This window comes from Nanorana parkeri, unplaced genomic scaffold (assembly GCF_000935625.1).
Source record: "Nanorana parkeri isolate BGI_ZX_2015 unplaced genomic scaffold, ASM93562v1 scaffold50, whole genome shotgun sequence".
Lineage (NCBI taxonomy): Eukaryota > Metazoa > Chordata > Amphibia > Anura > Dicroglossidae > Nanorana > Nanorana parkeri.
In genome coordinates this window covers 1,893,268-1,919,902 of record NW_017306318.1, presented here as the reverse complement: position 1 = coordinate 1,919,902, position 26,635 = coordinate 1,893,268, and the positions used below count along the sequence as shown (strand labels likewise).

The window sequence follows — 26,635 nt, the reverse complement described above, 5'->3', positions numbered from 1 at the left end:
TTGTAGACTGCTACCTCCAGTGCAATGTAAGGCCATTGGTGGAGGAGACGGGCTGGAGCCAATGTAGCCAGGGATTCAGAGGCCAATAACCCCCGGAGTGGTCAACTGCTGGAAGGCAGCCGTTGTTTGCTGATGATAATGAGAGATTCAAAACCTTTAATAGATATGGAAATGGCAGATTACACCGAGGCTCTGGATCCCGCTTACACCACTCTGGAGTTCGAGAATATGCAAGTGCTGACCATAGGGAATGGTAAGACTTGTCTGCTTGGGACATGGTGGAGTAGTTAGTTAGAAGAAGCATCTTATTGTTACTAATTATGATGGGTGATCAGACAACGCTGTGTATCCCTCGTACATGGCAAACCTTTACTCAGTTATGACTAGAGAAGAGTGTATCCCAGGCTAATCAATAATTCCCCAGCAGGTTGGTTCATGTACGTCGGTGTATGAATGCAGTGTAGTGTATATGAGTGGATGGCTTGCAGTGCATAGTGAAAATGTTTATTAGCCTGTACTGTGGCGACTCATGGAAAACTATATGTGGGTCACAATTTTTGGTTCTGACTGTATGGTTGACATTATGATTGATGAGCTCACTGCCCCGTCATCATATCATCATGTATCATTGTATTAAGGGATGACCACCCCGTCATTGGGTGGTGGCTACCCCGTGATAGTATTATGGTGTATCATTGTACTGAGGGGTGACGACACTGTCATCGTATTATTGTGTATCATTGTACTAAGCGGTGGCTACCCCGTCATCTTATCATGGTGTATCATTGTACTCTACTGAGCAGTGGTACCCCATCATCGTATTATGGTGTATCATTGCACTGAGGGGTGACAGCACTGTCATCGTATCATTGTACTAAGGGATGACTCCCCCGTCATCGTATTATGGTGTATCATTGTACTGAAGGGTGACTACACCGCCATCGTATCATGGTGTATCATTGTACTGAGGGGTGACTACACCGTCATCATGGTGTATCATTGTACTGAGGGGTGACGACACTGTCATCGTATCATTGTGTATCATTGTAATGAGGGGTGACGACACTGTCTTCGTATCATTGTGTATCATTGTACTGAGGGGTGACGACACTGTCATCGTATCATTGTAATGAGGGTTGACGACACTGTCATTGTATCATTGTGTATCATTGTACTGAGGGGTGACGACACTGTCATCGTATAATTGTAATGAGGGTTGACGACACTGTCATTGTATCATTGTGTATCATTGTACTGAGGGGTGACGACACTGTCATCGTATCATTGTGCATCATTGTACTAAAGGATGACTACCCTGTCATCTTATCATGGTGTGTCATTGTACTGTACTGAGCGGTGGTACTCCATCATCGTATCATGGTGTATCATTGTACTGAGCGGTGGTACGCCATCATCGTATCATGGTGTATCATTGTACTGAGCGGTGGTACTCCATCATCGTATCATGGTGTATCATTGTACTGAGCGGTGGTACTCCATCATCGTATCATGGTGTATCATTGTACTGAGCGGTGGTACTCCATCATCGTATCATGGTGTATCATTGTACTGAGCGGTGGTACTCCATCATCGTATCATGGTGTATCATTGTACTGAGTGGTGGTACTCCATCATCGTATCATGGTGTATCATTGTACTGAGCAGTGGTACTCCATCATCGTATCATGGTGTATCATTGTACTAAAGGATGACTACCCTGTCATCTTATCATGGTGTATCATTGTACTGAGAGGTGACTTCCCCATCATCGTATCATTGCGTATCATTGTACTGAAGAGTGACTACACCGCCATCGTATCATTGTGTATCATTGTACTGAGCGGTGGTACTCCATCATCGTATCATGGTGTATCATTGTACTGAGCGGTGGTACTCCATCATCGTATCATGGTGTATCATTGTACTGAGCAGTGGTACTCCATCATCGTATCATGGTGTATCATTGTACTAAAGGATGACTACCCTGTCATCTTATCATGGTGTATCATTGTACTGAGAGGTGACTTCCCCATCATCGTATCATTGCGTATCATTGTACTGAAGAGTGACTACACCGCCATCGTATCATTGTGTATCATTGTACTGAGGGGTGACTACCCCGTCATTGTATCATCACTGTACTGAGGGGTGACTGCCCCGTCATCGTATCATTGTGTACCATTGCACTGAGGGGTGGCCACACCGCCATCGTATCATTGTTTATCATTGTACTGAGAGGTGACTACCCCCTCATTGTATCATTGTACTGAAGAGTGACTACCCCATCTTTGTATCACCAACACAGCAGCACAGAGATGAGCACATCTCTCTGTCACTCTCCTCCTATCAGCGTGCTTCATGGCAGCACATGAACTGATTGGTTCATTGTTCTGGCTTTAGATACATTCATATTTCCCCATTATTTAGCTTTATTAACATTGTCTCGAAATAAAAAAATCAAAGGTCAACTAAAGTTGACACGATGCCAACTGCCTGATCCAACATGCTGTTTCCTAGCTCCTTAGAGCACATAACAGTTTTAAAAAACCGAGCCCTGCAGTTAAAGTCAAAGCTATGTAAACCCTAACAGTGAACTTCTGTTATTTCCTCCAGTCTGGTCTGTTAAATATACCATTGTAAGCATTTTGTTTTAGCTGCTTGATAATTGCAAAACAATACCTGGTTACCTGCCAGAAATCTTGTCAGCAGATCACTTCCTGTGCTGACTCCTATCAGTGATCATTGTTCCCAGTTCTCTCTGTGGACAGCAGAGCACCTGCCTTCGTATGCTATGGAGAAGAGTATTGAGAGGGTTCTATAGTCCAAAAACCCTTCGCCATTGCGCATGCATGGTCATCTTATTGACCCCTGATGGCGGCTATCTTGGTGATGGACGCCGGCAGAGAGAGGAGGGGACGTTCACCCGGCGGGATGAGGTATGCTGCCAGGTCCCCTCCTCTCTCCTGACAATGAGTGCCCGACTTTTCAGAGGGGGTGACACCAAAAGGACTATTGGTCTTTTTGGTGTCACCCCTCTAATGGTGGCACCCGGGTGCGGGCCGCACCCCCCTTGTGACGCCACTGGCCAATGCTACTTCAAAATTCAAGCTGACGCCTAACTTTTGAGGTTTTTTCTATTCGTTGTCATTGGAACCGGCTCCTAAAAAGTCCATCTGGCTCCTGGATTCTACATGCTGACTCCTGAATTCCATATCAATCCATATCAGAACAGGAAGTGATAACTGGCAGGATCACCAGGTGAAAATAAAAGACATAAAGTCTGAAGAAAAGAACTAACACAACCACCATATCTAAGGACCATTTGCAATGTATGAAATTTTTGTTTCTGGGTTAAGATACACATTAGGAGGAAAATAAAGAACTGTGGGGCTCTGCTATTTAATATTGTTATGCCCACTCAGGAGCTGGGGGACAGTATGTGAGGTCAGGCAGCTGGCATGGCAGCATCGGTCACACTTAAACTGACCCCTGATGTGTCAGGCACAAAGTAGGTCCATCCGCAGATATTATAGGGAGGTCTTGTGTGCGTGTATGATGTGACTACCCACTGTGTGGCTGAGCTTAGAAGTATGTTCTATGGAGAACAGAGGTGGACATGGTGGACGGGTGGCATGATGGACAGGCGCCAATGTATACCATGAACTGCATTCGACTATTGGTGGGACCATTGGGAAATGTTATCATCAAACAGGCACAGTGTATGGTGATGTCCACCAAAAGTCTATAGGTAAAATCTGGTGGCCGAATCAGATAGGATGGACCTCAGTCATATGAATGTCTTAAGGTAACCATATGAAATATGGTTGCTTAGCATCACATGTGGTTTCCTTGGTATACTTCATAAAATTACCAAATGGTGAAGTGTTTTCCAAATAAGAATGTGATTCCGCCTATCCGGGCATGGCTGGGTATAATTTGGTCATCTTCAGTGGTAGTGAGGGACCCCCACAGCAAATTTTCCCCTTAGTCCGCTTATGTCAGAGCATCCCTGCTTGATGTGTTCCTTAGCTGATGTCATTTTAAGAACCATTTCCAGGGGAACTTTATCTCCGAGATTGTGTTTTGGAGCTCCTTGCTGTGCAGAGTATTGAGCATCAGAAACCACTGCATACCCATTGATGGGTAGAATATTGAAAATAGATAAGCATTCAGTCAACCATTCTGAAAAATAATGATTTGATGAGACAAATGATTCATACTGAAATGAAGCACCTTTTGAAGAAGAAGTCTCAACATACACATCATTGCATCCTTCATCCTGTCCCCCAGGGGACATAGTGCAAGTAGCACCTTGTCCCATGTATATAGTAGCACTTTGTCCCATTTATATAGTAGCACCTTGTCCCATGTATATAGTAGCACCTTGTCCCATTTGCATAGTAGCACCTTGTCCCATGTATATAGTAGCCCCTTGTCCCATTTATATAGTAGCACCTTGTCCCATGTATATAGTAGCCCCTTGTCCCATTTATATAGTAGCACCTTGTCCCATTTATATAGTGCAGAGTATTGAGCATCAGAAACCACTGCATACCCATTGATGGGTAGAATATTGAAAATAGATAAGCATTCAGTCAACCATTCTGAAAAATAATGATTTGATGAGACAAATGATTCATACTGAAATGAAGCACCTTTTGAAGAAGAAGTCTCAACATACACATCATTGCATCCTTCATCCTGTCCCCCAGGGGACATAGTGCAAGTAGCACCTTGTCCCATGTATATAGTAGCACTTTGTCCCATTTATATAGTAGCACCTTGTCCCATGTATATAGTAGCACCTTGTCCCATTTGCATAGTAGCACCTTGTCCCATGTATATAGTAGCCCCTTGTCCCATTTATATAGTAGCACCTTGTCCCATGTATATAGTAGCACTTTGTCCCATTTATATAGTAGCACCGTGTCCCATTTATATAGTAGCACCTTGTCCCATGTATATAGTAGCACTTTGTCCCATTTATATAGTAGCACCGTGTCCCATTTATATAGTAGCACCTTGTCCCATGTATATAGTAGCACTTTGTCCCATTTATATAGTAGCACCGTGTCCCATTTATATAGTAGCACCTTGTCCCATGTATATAGTAGCACTTTGTCCCATTTATATAGTAGCACCGTGTCCCATTTATATAGTAGCACCTTGTCCCATGTATATAGTAGCACTTTGTCCCATTTATATAGTAGCACCGTGTCCCATTTATATAGTAGCACCTTGTCCCATGTATATAGTAGCACTTTGTCCCATTTATATAGTAGCACCGTGTCCCATTTATATAGTAGCACCTTGTCCCATGTATATAGTAGCACTTTGTCCCATTTATATAGTAGCACCGTGTCCCATTTATATAGTAGCACCTTGTCCCATGTATATAGTAGCACTTTGTCCCATTTATATAGTAGCACCGTGTCCCATTTATATAGTAGCACCTTGTCCCATGTATATAGTAGCACTTTGTCCCATTTATATAGTAGCACCGTGTCCCATTTATATAGTAGCACCTTGTCCCATGTATATAGTAGCACTTTGTCCCATTTATATAGTAGCACCGTGTCCCATTTATATAGTAGCACCTTGTCCCATGTATATAGTAGCACTTTGTCCCATTTATATAGTAGCACCGTGTCCCATTTATATAGTAGCACCTTGTCCCATGTATATAGTAGCACTTTGTCCCATTTATATAGTAGCACCGTGTCCCATTTATATAGTAGCACCTTGTCCCATGTATATAGTAGCACTTTGTCCCATTTATATAGTAGCACCGTGTCCCATTTATATAGTAGCACCTTGTCCCATGTATATAGTAGCACTTTGTCCCATTTATATAGTAGCACCGTGTCCCATTTATATAGTAGCACCTTGTCCCATGTATATAGTAGCACTTTGTCCCATTTATATAGTAGCACCGTGTCCCATTTATATAGTAGCACCTTGTCCCATGTATATAGTAGCACTTTGTCCCATTTATATAGTAGCACCGTGTCCCATTTATATAGTAGCACCTTGTCCCATGTATATAGTAGCACTTTGTCCCATTTATATAGTAGCACCGTGTCCCATTTATATAGTAGCACCTTGTCCCATGTATATAGTAGCACTTTGTCCCATTTATATAGTAGCACCGTGTCCCATTTATATAGTAGCACCTTGTCCCATGTATATAGTAGCACTTTGTCCCATTTATATAGTAGCACCGTGTCCCATTTATATAGTAGCACCTTGTCCCATGTATATAGTAGCACTTTGTCCCATTTATATAGTAGCACCGTGTCCCATTTATATAGTAGCACCTTGTCCCATGTATATAGTAGCACTTTGTCCCATTTATATAGTAGCACCGTGTCCCATTTATATAGTAGCACCTTGTCCCATGTATATAGTAGCACTTTGTCCCATTTATATAGTAGCACCGTGTCCCATTTATATAGTAGCACCTTGTCCCATGTATATAGTAGCACTTTGTCCCATTTATATAGTAGCACCGTGTCCCATTTATATAGTAGCACCTTGTCCCATGTATATAGTAGCACTTTGTCCCATTTATATAGTAGCACCGTGTCCCATTTATATAGTAGCACCTTGTCCCATGTATATAGTAGCACTTTGTCCCATTTATATAGTAGCACCGTGTCCCATTTATATAGTAGCACCTTGTCCCATGTATATAGTAGCACTTTGTCCCATTTATATAGTAGCACCGTGTCCCATTTATATAGTAGCACCTTGTCCCATGTATATAGTAGCACTTTGTCCCATTTATATAGTAGCACCGTGTCCCATTTATATAGTAGCACCTTGTCCCATGTATATAGTAGCACTTTGTCCCATTTATATAGTAGCACCGTGTCCCATTTATATAGTAGCACCTTGTCCCATGTATATAGTAGCACTTTGTCCCATTTATATAGTAGCACCGTGTCCCATTTATATAGTAGCACCTTGTCCCATGTATATAGTAGCACTTTGTCCCATTTATATAGTAGCACCGTGTCCCATTTATATAGTAGCACCTTGTCCCATGTATATAGTAGCACTTTGTCCCATTTATATAGTAGCACCGTGTCCCATTTATATAGTAGCACCTTGTCCCATGTATATAGTAGCACTTTGTCCCATTTATATAGTAGCACCGTGTCCCATTTATATAGTAGCACCTTGTCCCATGTATATAGTAGCACTTTGTCCCATTTATATAGTAGCACCGTGTCCCATTTATATAGTAGCACCTTGTCCCATGTATATAGTAGCACTTTGTCCCATTTATATAGTAGCACCGTGTCCCATTTATATAGTAGCACCTTGTCCCATGTATATAGTAGCACTTTGTCCCATTTATATAGTAGCACCGTGTCCCATTTATATAGTAGCACCTTGTCCCATGTATATAGTAGCACTTTGTCCCATTTATATAGTAGCACCATGTCCCATTTAGATAGTAGGACCTTGTCCCATTTAGATAGTAGCACCTTGTCCCATTTATATAGTAGCACTTTGTCCCATTTATATAGTAGCACCTTGTCCCATTTATATAGTAGCACTTTGTCCCATTTATATAGTTGCACCATGTCCCATTTATATAGTAGCACTTTGTCCCGTTTTGATAGGTGATGTGGTTCCAGAGGTAGCATGGTGGACAAAGTGCCCCCTTCCCTGTACTGCTGTTCGACCACGCTGCTCTGTAGAGGACGAATAACTTATTAGCGCTGAATAACAGTCCTGGTCTCCAACACCATGAGGTGGGGCATGTCGGCGCTTCTCCTCTACACATTGAAACACTCACACAGACTTCACAGGGAATGGTAGCAATTGAGCTGCACAATAGGAATGGCCACAAATCGGGCTTCTTTGTGGGGTGGAGCAAAAACAACCAATAATAACAGGTATGAAGATCTTATTTTCTTGAGAACCGGTTCTCCAGTGATGTAAAGTGGTGGACAGTGTACTCTGCGTGGGTGGGATCAGTACATGACTGACCAATAGTAAAATGTTAGCTACGCTGAAAGGCCACAGACCTTCTCCATAGGAAAGGCCAGCATGGAAATATATTGATGGTATCAATTCGTTTTAGGCTTTTACACATTTATATAACCCGATGTCCATCAAGGTGTTGGCTCTGCACCATGTAGCATCGGAATAAACATGGGCACCAGTGTCCAAGAGTCTCAGGATGTCTGTTGGAGGATGAGTAGGATAAGTGGCCAGAAAATGAGAGATTTTGGCACATGTGGCCACTATGACAAAGCAGAGAATTTGGAGGGAGGACTTTTCCCAAATGAAAGTGACAACAGAGCTGGTTTATCTCTGAGAGGTCCACTCTACATGTGTAAAGCACTCAGCTGAAGAATGTCTACATGTGTCCTCCATCCATAGCAAACAACGTAGGGCAAACACTGCCTATCTATAGTAAACTGCAGACTTGTCATGTGGGGACATGTCTTGCAGCCGGAGTGGCACCCTGCCTGTAGCCATCATGGAAGAGAATTAGGAGCCATGTAAACATTTCTATGCAGGCTCTAGGGGCAGAAGATCTCTCACGTCCTCTAGTTCTCGGGGAGAAATGTGTCCAGACTTAAGGTGGGTGGGCTTAGGTCCCTCAGCAATTGTACAATCAGATTGGAGCATGTGCAGACACTTTAAGAGTATCTAAAACTTCAGGGTTTGATTCCTGCTGGGAAGCCCGCCCTCTCTATTTATCCCGGCGGCCTTTGTCACCATGACAGAAAGTGATGGGAGATCCAAATTTTTACAGTTGTCACTAGAGCAAGAGGGGGAATCGTCCAATGAGGACACCTGTCGTGTCAACTTATCTCATCCCACTTTCTGCTATGTCTCCAAGACTTGTACTGAAGAGCCGAGTGGTTAGACTGGCTTGTACTGAAGAGCATAGTGGTTGAACTGACTTGTACTGCAGAGCAGAGTGGTTAGACTGACTTGTACTGCAGAACAGAGTGGTTAGACTGACTTGTACTGCAGAGCATAGTGGTTAGACTGACTTGTACTGCAGAGCAGAGTGGTTAGACTGACTTGTACTGCAGAGCATAGTGGTTAGACTGACTTGTACTGCAGAGCAGAGTGGTTGGATTGATTTGTACGGCAGATCAGAGTGGTTGGACTGACTTGTACTGCAGAGCAGAGTGGTTGGATTGATTTGTACTGCAGAGCAGAGTGGTTGGACTGATTTGTACTGCAGAGCAGAGTGGTTGGACTGACTTTTACTGCAGAGCAGAGTGGTTGGATTGATTTGTACTGCAGAGCAGAGTGGTTGGACTGACTTGTACTGCAGAGCAGAGTGGTTGGATTGATTTGTACTGCAGAGCAGAGTGGTTGGATTGATTTGTACTGCAAAGCAGAGTGATTGAACTGACTTGTACTGTAGAGCAGAGTGGTTTACCCTGTTGCAGACATATACATAAGCCAGGGGTAGGCAACCCCGGCACTCCAACTGTTGCAGAACTACAACTCCCATGAGGCATTGCAAGGCTGACAGCCACAGGCATGGCTCCCAGAAGCACGATGGCATATGTAGTTTCGCCACAGCTGGAGTGCTAAGGTTGCTTACCCCTGCCCTAAACCTTTCAGTTTCACCATTAACTCATTGATAAACTTATCCTGCAGACTAATATTTGCAGCCAGATAGCATGTGACACGGACCCGGCTCACTCATTGCAGTGGTAGATAATGGTTGTTGTGATTGTTTCTTCCTATAAATCTAATGCAGAATCACAAATATAATATCACCCCACCCCTGCAGTGTGGGGTGCACGGGGAGAGTGGGGGTTATTGGGGGCTGGTGAGATTTGGGTGTGATCTAGTGTTCCCACACGAGTGCTGATGACTCCTGACACAATGTACAGAGGTGATGGAACGCTGAGACTTCTCACTTCCATAGGAGTTCATTACAGGATTACACTTCTACGCCACAAGCTCTGAGATGTTCCCGGTTTAGTGAATAGGAATATTTGTCTAGAGAGCCGAACAAATACAAGAGCCGTGTGTGCTCATACTTGAATCTTAGGGGGCATAATTACAAAGAAGAGAATGTGACATTCACCGAACATGCACTGGTGGGGAATCAATCACTGCCATTTAGAACACATGCACCAGGAAGATTTATCTGCAGTGAATGTTAGATGAGCTGGTTTATAAATAAGCCCCTTGGTGAGCTTCATGTATTTCCTCCTGATCTGTGCAGTGAGACTTCCTGTAATAAACACCTGTCACTGCTGCTTTCTCTCCTTGTGCAGGGTAACTGGTCTTGTCTCCACCCCCCTCCTGTAGTTTCCTGTAGTAGGTGGAGCCTTCCTGTAATAAAGACTGCTCACTGCTGCTCTCTGTCCTTGTGCAGGATGACTGGTCTTGTGTCTGCCCCCTCCTGTAATAAAGACCATTCATTGCAGCTCTCTCTCCTTGTGCAGGGTGACAACCAATTCAAATTTGCCATTCACTGAACATGAGATCTGATTGGTTTTATGCCTTTTTTACTTTGCTGTTGGATATTACAGAACTGGCATCCTCTGTGTATAAGACATAGGATTCTACTGACAGCAGTGTCTTCCTGTCCCGTTCCCTCCACAGATTCTTCACCATCAGAAGTGACCGGTATCGGCGCCGTCAACAGTATTGGGATCAACTCTTTGTGTTCCATCTGCGGCGACAGAGCGACGGGGAAACATTACGGGGCGTCCAGCTGCGATGGCTGCAAGGGGTTTTTCAGGAGGAGCGTCAGGAAGAATCACATGTACTCCTGCAGGTAAGATGGCTTCCCCAACACCCTGACTATACATAATTCCCCTGGTCTGTGTAGAAGAACTAGAGAGCAAGGCTTTTATCCCATCAGGCAAAAGCCATATGTGCAATGCGAAAAGCCATGGCAACCTAAAACAGATTTCATTGGTGTGACGTGAAAATGTTGGGCTTGTAAAGGAGCCACAAAGAGATATGGGGGAATTAACAAAGAACGGCACCAATGCGGCAAGAGATGGCTAATAGGGATGAGCTTAGGTTTGGACGTGGTGGGAACCTGAGTGCCTCCGAACAAGGAAGTGCCCAATCATTTGTGGGGGGGGCAATATCCATCCTACAGCTGCATGTAAACAAAGGGGCGGGATGTGTGTGCTAATGTCATTGACCTTATATGGCCATATAGCTATATTAGGTGAATGTCATTTACCAAATATAGGCATGTAGCCATATAAGGTCAACAGCATCACTGCACCCCCCCTTTTGCTTTTGTCAAGCTGATTTCATGCTACTTCCATGTTCAGGATGGGCTCCTTCCAGGTTCAGAGGAGCTCAGGCTTGGACCGGGCTCAACCCTAATGGCCAATAACTCAAATTGCTTGAATGTAATTGAATCTGCACCATGCTAGTTGGAAGTTTCTGATATCTACTAAACCATCCATACGTATGCAGGGCCGGATTTCCCACAAGGCCACCGAGGCCCGGCCTTGGGGCAGCAGGGAGTAGAGGGGAAGCAGGGGTGTGGAATTCCTATCACCCGAAGCCTGGGACATGCAGTTCCCGGGCGCTGGGTAGGTAGTTGTTTTCTACATTTAGCCCTGCTTTGGGCAACTAGAGCTAAATGTACAGCGGGGGAGCCGCCGCTTGTTTTATACAAGTGATCCCGGAGATGTTGCCGAGATCACTTGTATGCAGCCTGCCGGTCTGGTTGCCATTCTCCATTGGGGAAGGGCGGTTGGCAGGGAGGGGGGCGCATTGAGGAACCTGGCCTTGGGGCAGCAGAAAGAGTCAATCCGGCCCTGTACGTATGCTGGACTGCGGTCCTCTCTTTTATTATTATTTAAACAAAACATGTGGGCAAATATAAAACACCGCCTTTAATTCCAGTTATGCAGTCATTAAATAAAACTATCATTAAATGTATTATAAATAGTACCCCAGCCATAAGCAGGATTCAGGCTGGGCCAGGAAGGGGCAGCAATGTGAGCTCATGTATTACATTGCACAGGGATCTGACTCCTATCCTATCAGAGGCAGGGGCGGTCCTTGACCAAGCTTTAAGGCTTTAACTGCAGTAGAGAAAAGTGTGGTCAGCACCAGGCTGTGCTGTCTCATAGACATGACTGGATCAGAAAACCACTGGAACAAAATGATCCATTTTTAGACTTAGCTATGTGCCTTCACTTCCTCTTTGAATCCTTGTTTTGTTCCTGCGGGATGCAATTATGGGAGTGGAAGTGTTTTTAAAGTAATTGGAGAGCACTTTGGCCTTTTCATTCCAAAGGAAAACAAAAAACAGATCCCATAGCGTGCTCTGCCGCCTTCTTGAGTGACAGCTGATTCGGATCGCTATTTCCGATCCTCTGCGTATACACAAGCAGCAGCAGAGCAGGGGGGAGGGCAGTTGGGGTGGTGGTGGCACACTAAAGGGGGGGTGCCTCTGCCTCATCTCCCTGCCCAGCTTACCCAGTTCTAGCTTTGGCTCCAGCTCCAGGACAGTAATGTCACTGGTTGCCAGCCATGAGCTAAGTGGGGCACCAGCCAGAGCATCCCAGGTAGCTAAGAGCTGGGCAGGGAGATGTGTATGGCCCTTACACATTGGCATATTGTGCAGCAGAGTGGCCATGCCGCTCTGCCTGACCCCCCCCCCCCCCAATGTGACCCAAAGAGATGCCACCTGAAGCAACAGTTTCGGACTGCCACATTAAAGGGACGGCCCTGCATATGTATTACAGCTGTAAACCTACACCCAACGATGTCCTTGTCATTTCAGGTTCAGCAGACAGTGCGTGGTGGATAAAGACAAGAGGAATCAGTGTCGTTACTGCAGATTAAAGAAATGTTTCCGGGCTGGTATGAAGAAAGAAGGTGAGAGGTCCACAGTGTCCTTCCCATCATGTTGTTTCAGTTCAGGGCTGATTCAAATCTATGCGTTACATGCGTTGATGCATTGCAGAGACATTCATTTTGAATAGCTCCTCAACACACTAAGGCAATGCAGATACGTTGCAACACACTGCAAGGCACCATAGTTCAGAAATGTTGTGACATATCCCATAATATGAACTTTTGCGCACGTCAGAAGAATTCTATGGGCTGCCTTAATTTGCAACACATATGTAAATGGGCCATTAAAGTGGACCTGTCACTTTGTAGTATGCATAATGCTGGGAAGAAGCCGGGTTGGAGAAGAGTGCATACATTATTTTCATAAAGGTTTATAGCGCATTTTTGAAGAATGTCTTTTCATTTTTTACTTTAGCCGTGCTTAGATCCTTCCCCTATCGACTACATAATCTCAAGTCTATGGGCACGCTTAGCTTGGTAGTCATCTGACCATCAGATGTACCTGATCTAGCAAGCTTGGCATAAATGGTATGATAACAGGAAGCATTGCTCCGGATTTCAGGCTAGCAATAGTTGGGCTGGCTCCCTGGGGGGGTGATGACAAGTGCCTATGGCAGTCAGAAAAGCTTGTTATCACAGAGCAAAAATGTTCCACCTTGCTGGATAATCTTCCTGCGACTGAGTCAAATCAGAGAAATAAAGTGTGTGCCACTATCAGTAATTTGGCTCAGTTTACTACACCTGCCCCATTGTTTTTTGGGGTCAGAACCACCACCCAATCGCCTTATTTACTACCCATGTGGATCCAACCTTACATCTTCACTCATGGCAGCGGAAGACTTCCCTTCTCTGGACTGAGATTAGACTTTTACAGCTCAGGCAGCATTTTATTTTGGGTTGACATTTAAAGCATTGCTTACTTTTATCTGGTCATTTTTGGCCATCAGCATCTAGACATCTTCAAACTAGCTAATAACTAATGCACTTTCTGATTGGTTCCTTTGGACAGTCATGTGCACAGACTTGAGTTGGTAGTCACATTTTGACCCCAATGTTTTTCCCAGATTATAGATCAATGGTATTTCACTGACATGTACTCGCCCAGCTTCTTCCTCCCAGTGACCCTGGAAGTCTTGTTCACTTCATAGGGCAATCATTCTGTCTGTGAGATGGTCCTGTTGACCTGAAAACCTAGAGGTCACCCCATCCTCCCTCCTGGTGGGAGCTGTCATTATAAGGCATGACTCCTAGTGTTCTAGACGCACTACAACATGAGTCTACATGAGATTTGAGGAAATATGGACACCAGCACTCCAATAGCAAATAGAATACGTCTATTTAATGACGTACATGCAAAAAGGCATAACACACTTAGGCCTGGTTCACACCTGGGCGTTTTACAGCGCGTTTCTACACGCTGTAAAACGCTCAACATGTGAAAACCAATGATTGTCTATGGGCATGGTTCCCACCTGGGCATTTTATAGCGCGTAGGAACGCGCTGTAAAACGCCCTACGCCCAAAGAAGTACAGGAGCTTCTTTGGGGCGTATTTGTCACGCGTATCCATTAGGATACAGCGGATAGTCCTCGGAAACCCGCGTTTGTTGTGCGCTTCTTTTACCGCAAAACGCTGTAAAAACGTGCGGCATGAAACGCGCGGCAAACGCGCATATTTCGTACGCCTAGGTGTGAACCCAGCCTAAGTGCAACATTTCGGGGTCTCACAGGATCCCCTTCATCAGGCAGAACAAGTACATGAGATTTGGACACTTTAGTACCAGAGTCCACAGTGCATGGCATTGTCGCACCACATACACAATACATTCTATATACCTTCCTTGGTACCTGATTGGCATTTTAGGGTTATATGTGATGTCGTGACAAGACAGAATAAAAATGAGAATGTTGGCACAACATTTTTATTTTAGTGTAACTTAAGCCCCAACTTTTTTTTCCATTTTTGGATAGAGAGGAACGTTGAGAAGCCCTATCAGATGTCATTTCCTGCCTCTGATGCCATGAACAAGAAGGGGAAAGGCATGTCCTCAACGGTGACAATACTTTCACCAAGAACAGAAGGGAAGATCTCCAATAGGAACACACAAAAAAGGGTTTTGTTGCTGCGTCCTTGTTGGAGAATTACTCTCACTTCCTGTCATGGTGATAATGTTGTCACTTGGCCAGTGAGATGAAATCTCCCCAACTGAGCCCCAAACATCAATAAAACCCTTACTGATCAACATTTTCCCTTTTGGCTGGTGCTAAATGACGTTGTACAAAGGGACCTCAGTGAACCACTTGTTGGGCTTGACACTGTACTAATTAACTTAGGCTGCAGACCTTGGTCCTGTCAATGGCTCCATGATGCAGAAAACTACTAGGCTGCTACTTTGCTCTTGTTGCTTTAAAGCTGGCCATAGATATCAGATGTGAGAATGTTCTATGAACATCTATCTCCTAAGCATGCATTAATGTCTATGGTTGGGGGGGGTATAGAGAAACAAAAGGAACTAGCTGAAGATAATCCACCCAACCTATCACTAATTGGTTGGTTGGGAGTGCCTGCTACTGTATTCCACAGGATTGTTACTTGATGAAGTTGAATGAGTAGATCATGTTACAATCATCTCATATCTATAGGTACTTGAGCTCTGGGTGTCAAAGTCCTCAACATTTTCCCTTCTGGCTGGTGCTAAATGATGTTGTGCAAAGTGGCCCCATTGAAGCACTTGTTGTGCTTGACACTGTTCTAATCAACTTAGGCTGCAGCCCTTGGTCCTGTCAATGGCTCCATGGTGCAGGAGACCACTAGGTTGTTACTTAGCTCTTGTTGGTTCAAAGCTGGCCATAGATATAGATGAGATAATGTTCTATGAACATCTATCTCCTATGCATGTATTATTGTCTATGGGTGGGTGGGGAGTAATCAGCGAAACAAAAGGAACTAGCTGAAGGTAATCCACCCAACCTACCACTAATTGGTTGACTGGGAGTGATCACTAATTGGTTGGCTGGGAGTGATCACTAGTTGGTTGGCTGGAAGTGATCACTAGTTGGTTGGCTGGGAGTGATCACTAGTTGGTTGGCTGGGAGTGATCACTGATTGGTTGGCTAGGAGTGATCACTGATTGGTTGGCTGGGAGTGATCATTAATTGGTTGGCTGGGAGTGATAACTAATTGTTTGGCTGGGAGTGATCACTATTTGGTTGGCTGGGAGTGATCACTAATTGTGTGGTTGGGAGTGCCTGCATTCCACAGGATTGATATATGATGAAGTTGAATGAGTAGATCATGTGACAATCATCTCCTATCTATAGGTACTAGAGCTCTGGGTGTCTAAGTGTAATGCATGCGGCCTGCTGTCCCTGTGTCATAGCTGACCACTGTGTTTCCATTTTAGCTGTACAAAATGAACGAGATCGGATAAGCACGCGGAGGTCGAGTTACGAAGACAGCAGCCTGCCTTCAATTAATGTATTAATACAAGCAGAAGTCCTATCACAACAGGTGGGTGACATATTTATAACAATTCAGCTTCAGCGTCAATCAAATGACCGGGCCTCAGTGTGAAAAGCACAGGTGCTTTTTAAGTGGCCTACCAAACCCACCAGCTTTGCAGTATTTATGACCACAAATAAATCCTATTTACAGTATTATAAAGAACTGCAATTACTTTTAGAAGTATGGTTATTTTATCTAGTTTAAATCAGTTAAATACTTTCCAGATGCATCAAAAGAAAAGGTGAACAAGGTCTTACAGTTGTTTTTTTCTTTAAAAAGCAGCCACAGCCTTAGTAGAAAAGCCTGTCCACTGCCAGTGTGCTGCAGAGAAGGACCCTTGTTCTCTGTGTGGAATCAGTGGTCTCTCAGCAGAGTTCCGACATACCCCCTGCTGAGTCATTGCTAGAGCTCCCCAATCAGCAAAGCTCATATGCTTACTGCTGATTATGTACCTCACTTCTGTGAGGTGAAGGCTGGACACTCAGAAAGGTTAGTTTTGGTGACTCTGCATGTGCGCTGTTTACTTTTGGTGAATTTGTTAAATCCATCCCCGCTGCAGGATGGAGATTAACGACCTAGGCAAGCAAGCTTAGTAAATCAGGCCCTAAGTCTAGCGCTTTGTGATGCCCCTGCAGACCTCATGATGTGGGTCATGGCTTATTGATTAGAAATGGTTGTTGTTTTAGGGCTGTTTGTTTAAGCTTTTACCACTGAGTACACATAGTGAGCAAAGCCGGCTCCTGACATACATGGGAACATCCTTCACCCTTTATTTATAATGGAAAAGCGGGGTCTCTGGATGGCTGGGCTAAAGCTTATACAATTAATAAAAAGCCTCAGTCGGTATTTGTTTTAAGGGGATCTGTAATGGTTTTATTTTTTCTTTATTATATTTAATAGTAAAAATGTTTTTTTTGTTGTTGAAATCAGACAAATGTGAAATATTGCATTTGCATAGTTTATATTAAACCCCTGCAGACAGCAGTCGTGGAGAACCTGTGCTGTCCAGAGATCTGAAGGAGTCAGAGGTGGACACAGAGACCTGAGTAGGGTTGCCACCTGTCCAGGATTCACTCAGACAGTCCAGTTTCGGAGTCTTTCATACTAGACATCTGCCAACAATCAGGCCTCGAATGTTTGATGCTGACAGCTTTCCACCAAAAGTCAAAATATGGTTGAATATTTGGTTGACTTGAACTGAATAGGCTCCACGGTTGGATGGGGATTCTCTCTCTTTGAATTATTGCTTATATGTTGGAGATGAGAACATTGGACTTTTCTTTGCAGATAACCTCATCAGTGACCATGCTGAACGCAGACATCCGAGGGAAGAAGATAGCCAGCATAACAGACGTCTGCGATTCCATGAAGCAGCAGCTTCTGGTCCTTGTGGAATGGGCCAAGTACATTCCAGCGTTCTGTGAACTTCCCCTAGACGATCAGGTGGGTTTTTAACTCTAGGATGTTAGTGGTCACATAACTCCTTCATCCCTCTCAGTACTGGAAGCCGATAGGGCCATAGAGTGGTGACTTGTATCAGGATTTGTAATGACATACTGCTACCTTCTGTTTTAATAAAGCATTTTCATATGCCATAACATTTTATGGATAACTTTTTGGTTACCTTTTTCCATAACTTACCATAACTTTAAATAGCACTCAAACAAAATGATATGTTAGGCATTGCCCATGTTTTTCATTCAAGGTTTTAGGGTATTTCAAGATGCTAGTGTTAAGCCCCTCCTAAGTCCTACCAACTTATAATAACTAAGATCACTCAATACCCACTAAGCTTGCTCCTTATGATTGTGGCTGCTGTAGAGAGTTTGTGACAGAATTTTGCATCCCTATGTATGATGGAGAGAGAATATCGATATCTGCTCTCCCCAGGACAGCTGTTACAGCAACACCCCCTGGCAGTGTGGCCAGCTCACCCAAGGCACAGATTCTAAGCTCCAGCCAGCTCTCACCAGAGCATCTGATGGTGGAGATGGGTTTCACTGAGTGCTGGTACCAGGTCATGGCCATTAGAATCGCCCTACCAGGGAATGAGTGGGGGGCTTGGATGCTACGATATGGAGAAGGTACACCAGGTAGTGACTAGAGAATGGTCAGGTCCAGGCAGAGGTGGGCAAGGCAGCAGAAGATTCATCAGGACAATCCAGGTAAGCACCAAGCAAGGCAGCAGAAGAGAGGTCATGATAATCCAGATCAGCACCAGGCAAGGCAGCAGGAGAGAGGTCAGGACAGTCCAGGTCAGCACCAGGCAAGGCAGCAGAAGAAAGGTCACGATAATCCAGATCAGCACCAGGCAAGGCAGCAGGAGATAGGCCAGGACAACCCAGCTCAGCACCAGGCAAGTCAGCAGGAGAGAGGTCAGGACAGTCCAGGTCAGCACCAGGCAAGTCAGCAGAAGATAGGTCAAGAAAATCCAGGTCGGCACCAGGCAAGGCAGCAGAGTATGGTCAGATCAAGCAGCAAATGTGGCGGGGAGACAGCAGACAAGAGAGTAGTTAGGTCAATCTGGGGCAGCAATAAAACAGGAAATCAGTATTATAGCATAGCTCTATTGCACAAAGCAGGGTAGCTGCAAGAAGACCCAGCACCAGATGTGTCTGTGGACCATTTTTTTGCCTAGATATTTAATGAAGGCCCCATATGACCAGATCATTGACGTTTGACCAAGACAAAAGTAAAATCTGTTGAAGACTCTTCTGCCCAGAACTTATGTTCAGAGGTCTCACCACTAGAATCTCGAGAATTCTACCAAGCTGCTGAGTGATCCATTCTGCTGACCTCAGCAACAACTAAAATATAAATATTGAGTGGTACTGACCACCTTAATCCCACTCTTCAGATACCTTCTGTGTGCTCTTGTTAGATCTATGATTGCATAAACAGATAACTAATTCCATCACTTCAAAGAGACCGTCCACTCTAAACTTTCATGTGTTTCAGCTCTCCAGAGGTGGGTGCCAACAGCTAGCCAGATTCACACGTATTGGTGACACTAATTATTAAACGCTGTCCTTCACAGGCTGTCACATCAGCTGCCCGGTGACAGATCCACTCATTAACCTCTGTGTCTTGAGTCAGCTTTGATGTTTAACTGGGGATAGTGACAATGCTTAACTGAGTTAAAGGACCAAGTCATCCCAGCGTGTAAATTTTATCTAGTCTTTTATATTTTAACTCACCTGGTTCCTTTCCAAGCTTCCTTCATTCCTGCTGAGGAACCTACGTTGGCTTCCCTAACAGCTATCAGTGGATGGCCAAAGTTGCTGTAAACTGTAACCGAATGGTACTTAGTTTCCTAAAATGTAATCAATTGCCTTTGTTTTTTTATAAAAATACTTTTTTATTCTTTGTTCCTTCTCTGTTCTAATGATCTCCTGCAACTTCTTTGCAGTCATCTTGTGTCCACATGCACTCAGGGCCGGATTTACTCCCTCTGCTGCCCCAAGGCCCGGTTCCTCAATGGTCCCCCCTAGCTGCCAAACCCCACCCCCAATGGAGAATGGCAGACCTGCAGGCTGCATACAAGTGATCTCAGCGGCATCGCTGAGATCACTTGTGCAAAACAAGCGGCGGATTCCCCGCTGTACATTTAGCTCTGCTTGCCCAAAACGGGGCTAAATGTAGAAAACAACTAAGCGTCCGTAACTACATGTCCTGGGAGTCAGGAGATAGGAATTCCACACCCCTGCTGCCCCTCTACTCCCTGCTGCCCCAAGGCCGGGCCTTGGATGGCCTTGTGGGAAATCTGGCCCTGCATGCACTCCACCAATGGCCACATGGTATTTCTTAGGGGGTTTCCTGATGGTGACAACAGTGGACAATGCCTGCATAATGTGCACTGAAACAGCCACTTGAAGTCTCCATCAGAAACCACTGTGGTAGGGTGACAACGCAGGAGCACGGGCACAGAGTGTTTACTCTATAACAGGAAGTGACCAAACAAGGGTCTTCAAGGCAGGGTCACCAGGTTTTATTCTAAATTAAGCTTCAGATTTTAAATGATTAAAATGTTATAACCTGTAAGCTTTAACATTTTATGTCACTTCAAAAGTCGTTTTTAGAGAGATTGTATTTACTTATTTAAAGGGCCAGTCTACTTAAAACTAGTGGATCTCTAGTGAACTATTGTAACATGTCATGAGAGCTCTCAGGAGGTTTGGACACCAGTTGGTGATGGCAAATGACCACAGGTGGAAGAATGCATTGTTGGAATGTTTCTGCTGGTCCTGAACTGTAGCCTGTTATAAAAGTAATAAGACATCTTATTTTGTATCTTTTTTCTTCCTAGGTGGCGCTGTTACGTGCACACGCTGGAGAGCACTTACTACTGGGGGTTGCCAAGAGGTCAATGATCTACAAAGATATTTTACTCCTAGGTGAGCACCACACACATTTACAGATTTCCAGGGAATTAGCTGGATACAGGGCCTGGGGCTGGAATGTATGGGGATGTTTCCCCCTGCAGGGTCAATTCACTAACGTATAATGCATGTTAGATTTTCATTACCGTGCACTATTTCTTCATTTTTCACAATCAAAAATTATATTTTCTAAAAAAGGTTTTATCACAGAGGTCAGATGAAATTATTGCACCCATGGTGAGATAGTTTATATGTTAAATTAGGGAGTGTGTCCATTCCAGGTGTTGGGGGGGGGGTCACATGAAGAATGGAGGCCACCAGGCAGAATAGTTTACATGGGTGCAAAAAATGAAAAAAGGGCCTCAGTCATGAAGGGGTTAATATTTATGCTTGTGAATATTGACACAAATTATAATGAGATAATGGAGTACTCTCTCTCTCTCTCTCTCTCCCTCCCTTCTTGTCTCTCTCTCTCTCCCCCTCCCTTTTTCTCTCTCTCTCTCCCTCATCTTGTCTCTCTCATCCCCTCCCTACCTTTTTCCCTCTCTCTCTCTCTACCTTCTTCTCTCTCTCCCCCCCTTCTTCTCTCTCTCTCTCTTTCCCCCTCCCTTCCTTCATGTCTCTCTCTCACCCCTCCCTCCCTTCTTGCATTTCTCCCTGGGGAGCTGGTCTCTCTCTCTTTCACTCCCTCTCTTTCTTCTTGTCTCTCTCTCTTTCACTCCCTCTCTTCCTTCTTGTCACTCTCTCTTTCACTCCCTCTCTTCCTTCTTGTCTCTCTTTCACTCCCTCTCTTCCTTCTCGTCTCTCTCACTCCCTCTCTTCCTTCTTGTCTCTCTCACTCCCTCTCTTCCTTCTTGTCTCTCTCACTCCCTCTCTTTCTTCTTGTCTCTCTCTTTCACTCCCCCTCTTCCTTCTTGCCTCTCTCTCTTTCACTCCCCTCTCTCTCTTCTTTTCCCTCTCTCTCTTTCACTCCCTCTCTTCCTTCTTGTCTCTCTCTCTTTCACTCCCCCTCTTCCTTCTTGCCTCTCTCTCTTTCACTCCCCTCTCTCTCTTCTTTTCCCTCTCTCTCTCTTTCATTCCCTCTCTTCCTTCTTATTTCTCTCTCTCTTTCACTCCCTCTCTTCCTTCTTGTCTCTCTCTCTCTTTCACTCCCTCTCTTCCTTCTTGTCTCTCTCTCACTTTCACTCCCTCTCTTCCTTCTTGTCTCTCTCACTCCCTCTCTTCCTTCTTGTCTCTCTCACTCCCTCTCTTCCTTCTTGTCTCTCTCACTCCCTCTCTTTCTTCTTGTCTCTCTCTTTCACTCCCTCTCTTCCTTCTTGTCTCTCTCTCTTTCACTCCCTCTCTTCCTTCTTGTTTATCTCTCTTTCACTCCCTCTCTTTCTTCTTGTCTCTCTATCTTTCACTCCCTCTCTTCCTTCTTGTCTCTCTCTCTTTCACTCCCCCTCTTCCTTCTTGCCTCTTGCATCACATACATTTTTTAAACTATTACTTTTTTTCCACTTTTGGACACAGTGTAGAGGGATTAGAAACTCTGTCAGGTTTTTATTGCTATTATTTGCAGTCACCAAAACAGGAAGTGAGCAAAATCTTTCCACTGGGGTTGCAGACTGATTGACTGGCTTTTCCTGGGTGCCATTGAACAGCCAGGCAATCAACAATTCTCAGATAGCATCCGTCTTATCTTCCTGTAATATAGTCTTCAGGTCCCCATAAGTTATTAAGAGACTGGATCATCACTGTGCTGTACATAGTCTGTACAGAGAGCAGAGCTGTAGGAGGGGCTTAGCAGTCCCCACCCACTACAGGCTGCCTGCAGGAAACTACAGGAAGAGGCGGAGACAAGATCAGTCCTTCTGCATAAGGAGAGAGAGCAGCAGTGACTGGTCTTTATTCCTGTACAAAAGAATAAAATCATGCTGTATTACAGCACAGATCTGGAAGTACACAAAGCTCACCAACATACACAAAGAACACACATGGCTCTCATATTTAGATAATATTCACTTATCCCGGAGTTCAGCTTTAATTTACCTTGCTTTGGTCTAAAAGAAAAGTGTCTGTGCTTCTTTACTACAGGAAATGACCGAGTCATACCAAGGAACTGCCCTGAACTTGAAGTGGGGCGAGTAGCTGTGCGAATCCTGGACGAGCTGGTATTTCCATTCCAGGAGCTGCAGATGGACGATAACGAATACGCCTGTTTAAAAGCAATCATATTTTTTGACCCTGGTAGGTATCAACACTATGGCACGTATAATTGTGAACGCCTATGTTGAAGGGGGGGTCTTATTACAAGTGAGTGTGGCCTTGCAAATGTGAAGGTTGGTGTCAGACATTTCCCTATTTGAAGGTCGGTGTCAGACCTTTCCCTATTTGAAGGTCGGTGTCAGTCCTTTCCCTATTTGAAGGTCGGTGTCAGTCCTTTCCCTATTTGAAGGTCGGTGTCAGACCTTTCCCTATTTGAAGGTCGGTGTCAGTCCTTTCCCTATTTGAAAGTCGGTGTCAGTCCTTTCCCTATTTGAAGGTCGGTGTCAGACATTTCCCTATTTGAAGGTCGGTGTCAGACCTTTCCCTATTTGAAGGTCGGTGTCAGACCTTTCCCTATTTGAAGGTCGGTGTCAGACCTTTCCCTATTTGAAGGTCGGTGTCAGTCCTTTCCCTATTTGAAGGTCGGTGTCAGTCCTTTCCCTATTTGAAGGTCGGTGTCAGACCTTTCCCTATTCGAAGGTTGGTGTCAGAACTTTCCCTATTCGAAGCTTGGTGTCAGGCCTTTCCGTATTTGAAGGTCGGTGTCAGACCTTTCCCTATTCGAAGGTCGGTGTCAGAACTTTCCCTATTCGAAGCTTGGTGTCAGACCTTTCCCTATTTGAAGGGCGGTGTCAGACATTTCCCTATTTGAAGGTCGGTGTCAGACCTTTCCCTATTTGAAGGTCGGTGTCAGACATTTCCCTATTTGAAGGTCGGTGTCAGACCTTTCCCTATTTGAAGGTCGGTGTCAGACCTTTCCCTATTTGAAGGTCGGTGTCAGACCTTTCCCTATTTGAAGGTCGGTGTTAGACCTTTCCCTATTTGAAGGTCGGTGTCGGACCTTTCCCTTTTCTACCCAAAAGAGAAGAACGTGGTCTTGATGGAATTCTGGTGTAAATAAGCAATGTTTAGGAATAACGTTTTTTTTTCCTGTTGTCAAGATGCCAAAGGACTGAGTGATCCCACGAAAATCAAGAGGATGAGATATCAGGTCCAAGTGAGCCTGGAGGATTATATCAACGACCGACAGTACGACTCTCGGGGGAGGTTCGGGGAGCTGCTCCTCCTGCTGCCCACCCTGCAGAGCATCACCTGGCAGATGATCGAGCAGATTCAATTCGTCAAACTCTTTGGAATGGCGAAGATTGACAACCTGCTGCAGGAGATGCTGCTGGGAGGTCAGTATAGCGGCTGAATATCTGCCAACCGTTTTATTACATTAAAAGATGAGTATGGGTGTGAACCTCAGCAATGAGCTCCTCATATCTGCTCCCTTATGGTCTGTGTTGATGAGTTCCAAAACACCTGATGAAGAAGAAGGTATAAAGGTGGAGAACTGTCATTCTGAACCTGACTTCATTACCTAGGAAGTCATTGATCTAGAACAAGAATGTGACCAGTGAAGAATTAACTCCGGTCCTACATACTTGGTATAGGTCAGTGACTTTCTAGGTAGTGAAGCCAGTTAGAAATCAGGCATGCACTGTACCTTTAACAACCTAGTTCTGAATGGCAATCCCCATTTTGTCCCGAGGATTACCAGCTACCATCTTTATGTCTCTGGCCAGCATGACTCTGTTGTACGTGTACCGTACTACAACCAGCACTGACATCCATCACATCTCCATGTTCTTCTCTCACAGGGTCAGCAAATGAAGCCCCCCACTCCCATCACTCTCTTCACCCCCACCTGGTCCAGGAACATTTGGCAACCAACGTCATAGTGGCCAACAACACGATACCAGCGCAGCTACAAAATGGGCAGATGTGTAAGTAGGCTAAGCTTCACCATGGTTCCCTCTGCACAGGCTACTAGGATTAAAGTGTACCTGTCACCCCGAGGCAGGTTATTTTTTCTTTATATATTCAGCTTCTGGTATTCTGACCTGGCGCGATGGCATCAGACTTTCTGCCCATAATGCCTCATGTGATATCACTAGGTCAGAAAGACCATCCCCACCACATGTGCACTTTAAGAAGCATTGTAGGCAATGCATTGTCGAAATTAATGCATCATTTTTATACCTTTTGTTTACATATACTGTATATGCCAAAGCAATATCAATAATGTAATCAATGTTTGTTAATGCTTTAGAAAACCTTTCTATGTATAATTTATTTTTTTCTGTATGCATTGGGGAGCCATTTTGGCTCATTATATACACAGCTCTACTCCCTGCTTTACAGATCTACACAATTGTTGTGTTTTACTGTTCCTTTATACAATGCAATGACTTATACAATGACTTAAAGAAGCAGTTGCATAGAGAACAGCTATGCAAACGAGATTCGCAGAGCGCTATTGCCCTCAGATGTAGCCCGCTCCCCGCTTTACAGATCTACACAATGGTTGTGTTTTACTGTTCCTTTATTCAATGCAAGGCTATGGGGATGAATTACAAAGCAGTTGCATAGAGAACAGCTATCCAAACTAAGATTCGCAGAGCGCTATGGCCACCGGATGTAGCCCGCGCCCCACTTTACAAATCAACACAATGGTTGTGTGTTTTACTGTTCCTTTATTCAATGCAAGGCTATAGAGATGATTTATAAAGCAGTTGCATAGAGAACAGCTATCCAAACTGAGATTCGCAGAGCACTTTAGCCACCGGATGCAGCTGATGAGCAAAGCAAATTCTTATGTTCCTCGGCTCTATCTAGTAGCCATACTGTGCTGCAAATCTCGTTCACATAGCCATTTTCTATGCAAGCAATTTATAAATCACCCCTTAAGTGTCAGCCGACATGTTTAAAAGAGAACTATGAGGTGAGTGCTTTTCACTCACCTCATAGTTCTAGCCGACCTGTGACAATGAAACTGTCACAGGTCGGCTCAGTAGATCGGGAGGTGAGCGAACACATACCGGCATTCGCTCACCTCTCGATCCTGTCACGGCTCTCTGCCGTGACAAGGGAGGGGCTGGATTCCCCCCTGCTCCGATCCGCCAGCGCTGACTGGCGGATCGGACGGGGGAGGGGGCGGGTACAGCTGGCTCTGCCTCTAGATAGGCAGAGCCAGCTGTCAGTCACGCAGCTGGGCGGATCCCGGCACAATTGTCGGGATCCGCTTCAGCTGCGGCGTCTCAGTATACCGCGAGCTACAGCTTGCGGTATACTGAGCTTAGGGTGAGGGGAGGACGCTAGTTTGTGTCCTCCCGTTACCCTAAGGAGAACTATCGGGAAAAGCCCTAACCCCATAGTTCTCCTTTAAAGCAATGCCGTCCCTGTGTGGCAGAATGATCATTTGCTCCCGCTAGTGGCTAAACTACAAATTGCAAATCAAAAATTGCTATAAGGTAGCACTGCGGTAATAATGTTATGTGTGATGGCTGAAAATACACTGGGATATGTATGAAAGTTAAGAAGACTCCACTCTGTGGCCACAAATTAGGACCAACTTAGGCCCCTGGTAGCTACATCTCCTCTTAATTCCTCCACCAGATGACACTTAATAAAGTTCTACAGTTTGAACAAAAGACTTTTAACTAAATGTATTTTCTGTTTTTCCAGCTACACCAGAGACACCACAGCCGTCCCCACCTGCCGGCTCCGGAGCGGAGCAATATAAGATCGTTCATGGTGCCATCTCTGCTCTGTCCAAACAGCCCACCTGTATCCTGCAGCCAACCATCACCAAACAGGAGAGCATGTGACTCACTGCCGTGCCATAA

At 44.8% G+C, this 26,635-nt stretch overlaps 1 protein-coding gene across 1 annotated transcript; it reads left to right on the top strand.

Moving 5' to 3' along the window:
* Nucleotides 1–26,635, top strand: HNF4A (hepatocyte nuclear factor 4 alpha). Its single transcript, XM_018574812.1, has 10 exons — nt 1–253; nt 10,603–10,777; nt 12,761–12,855; nt 16,238–16,344; nt 17,626–17,781; nt 20,645–20,732; nt 22,794–22,946; nt 23,906–24,142; nt 24,608–24,733; nt 26,475–26,635. Exons 1-10 carry the CDS (start codon nt 133–135, stop codon nt 26,615–26,617), a joined length of 1,401 nt encoding a protein of 466 aa, XP_018430314.1. The 5' UTR covers nt 1–132; the 3' UTR covers nt 26,618–26,635.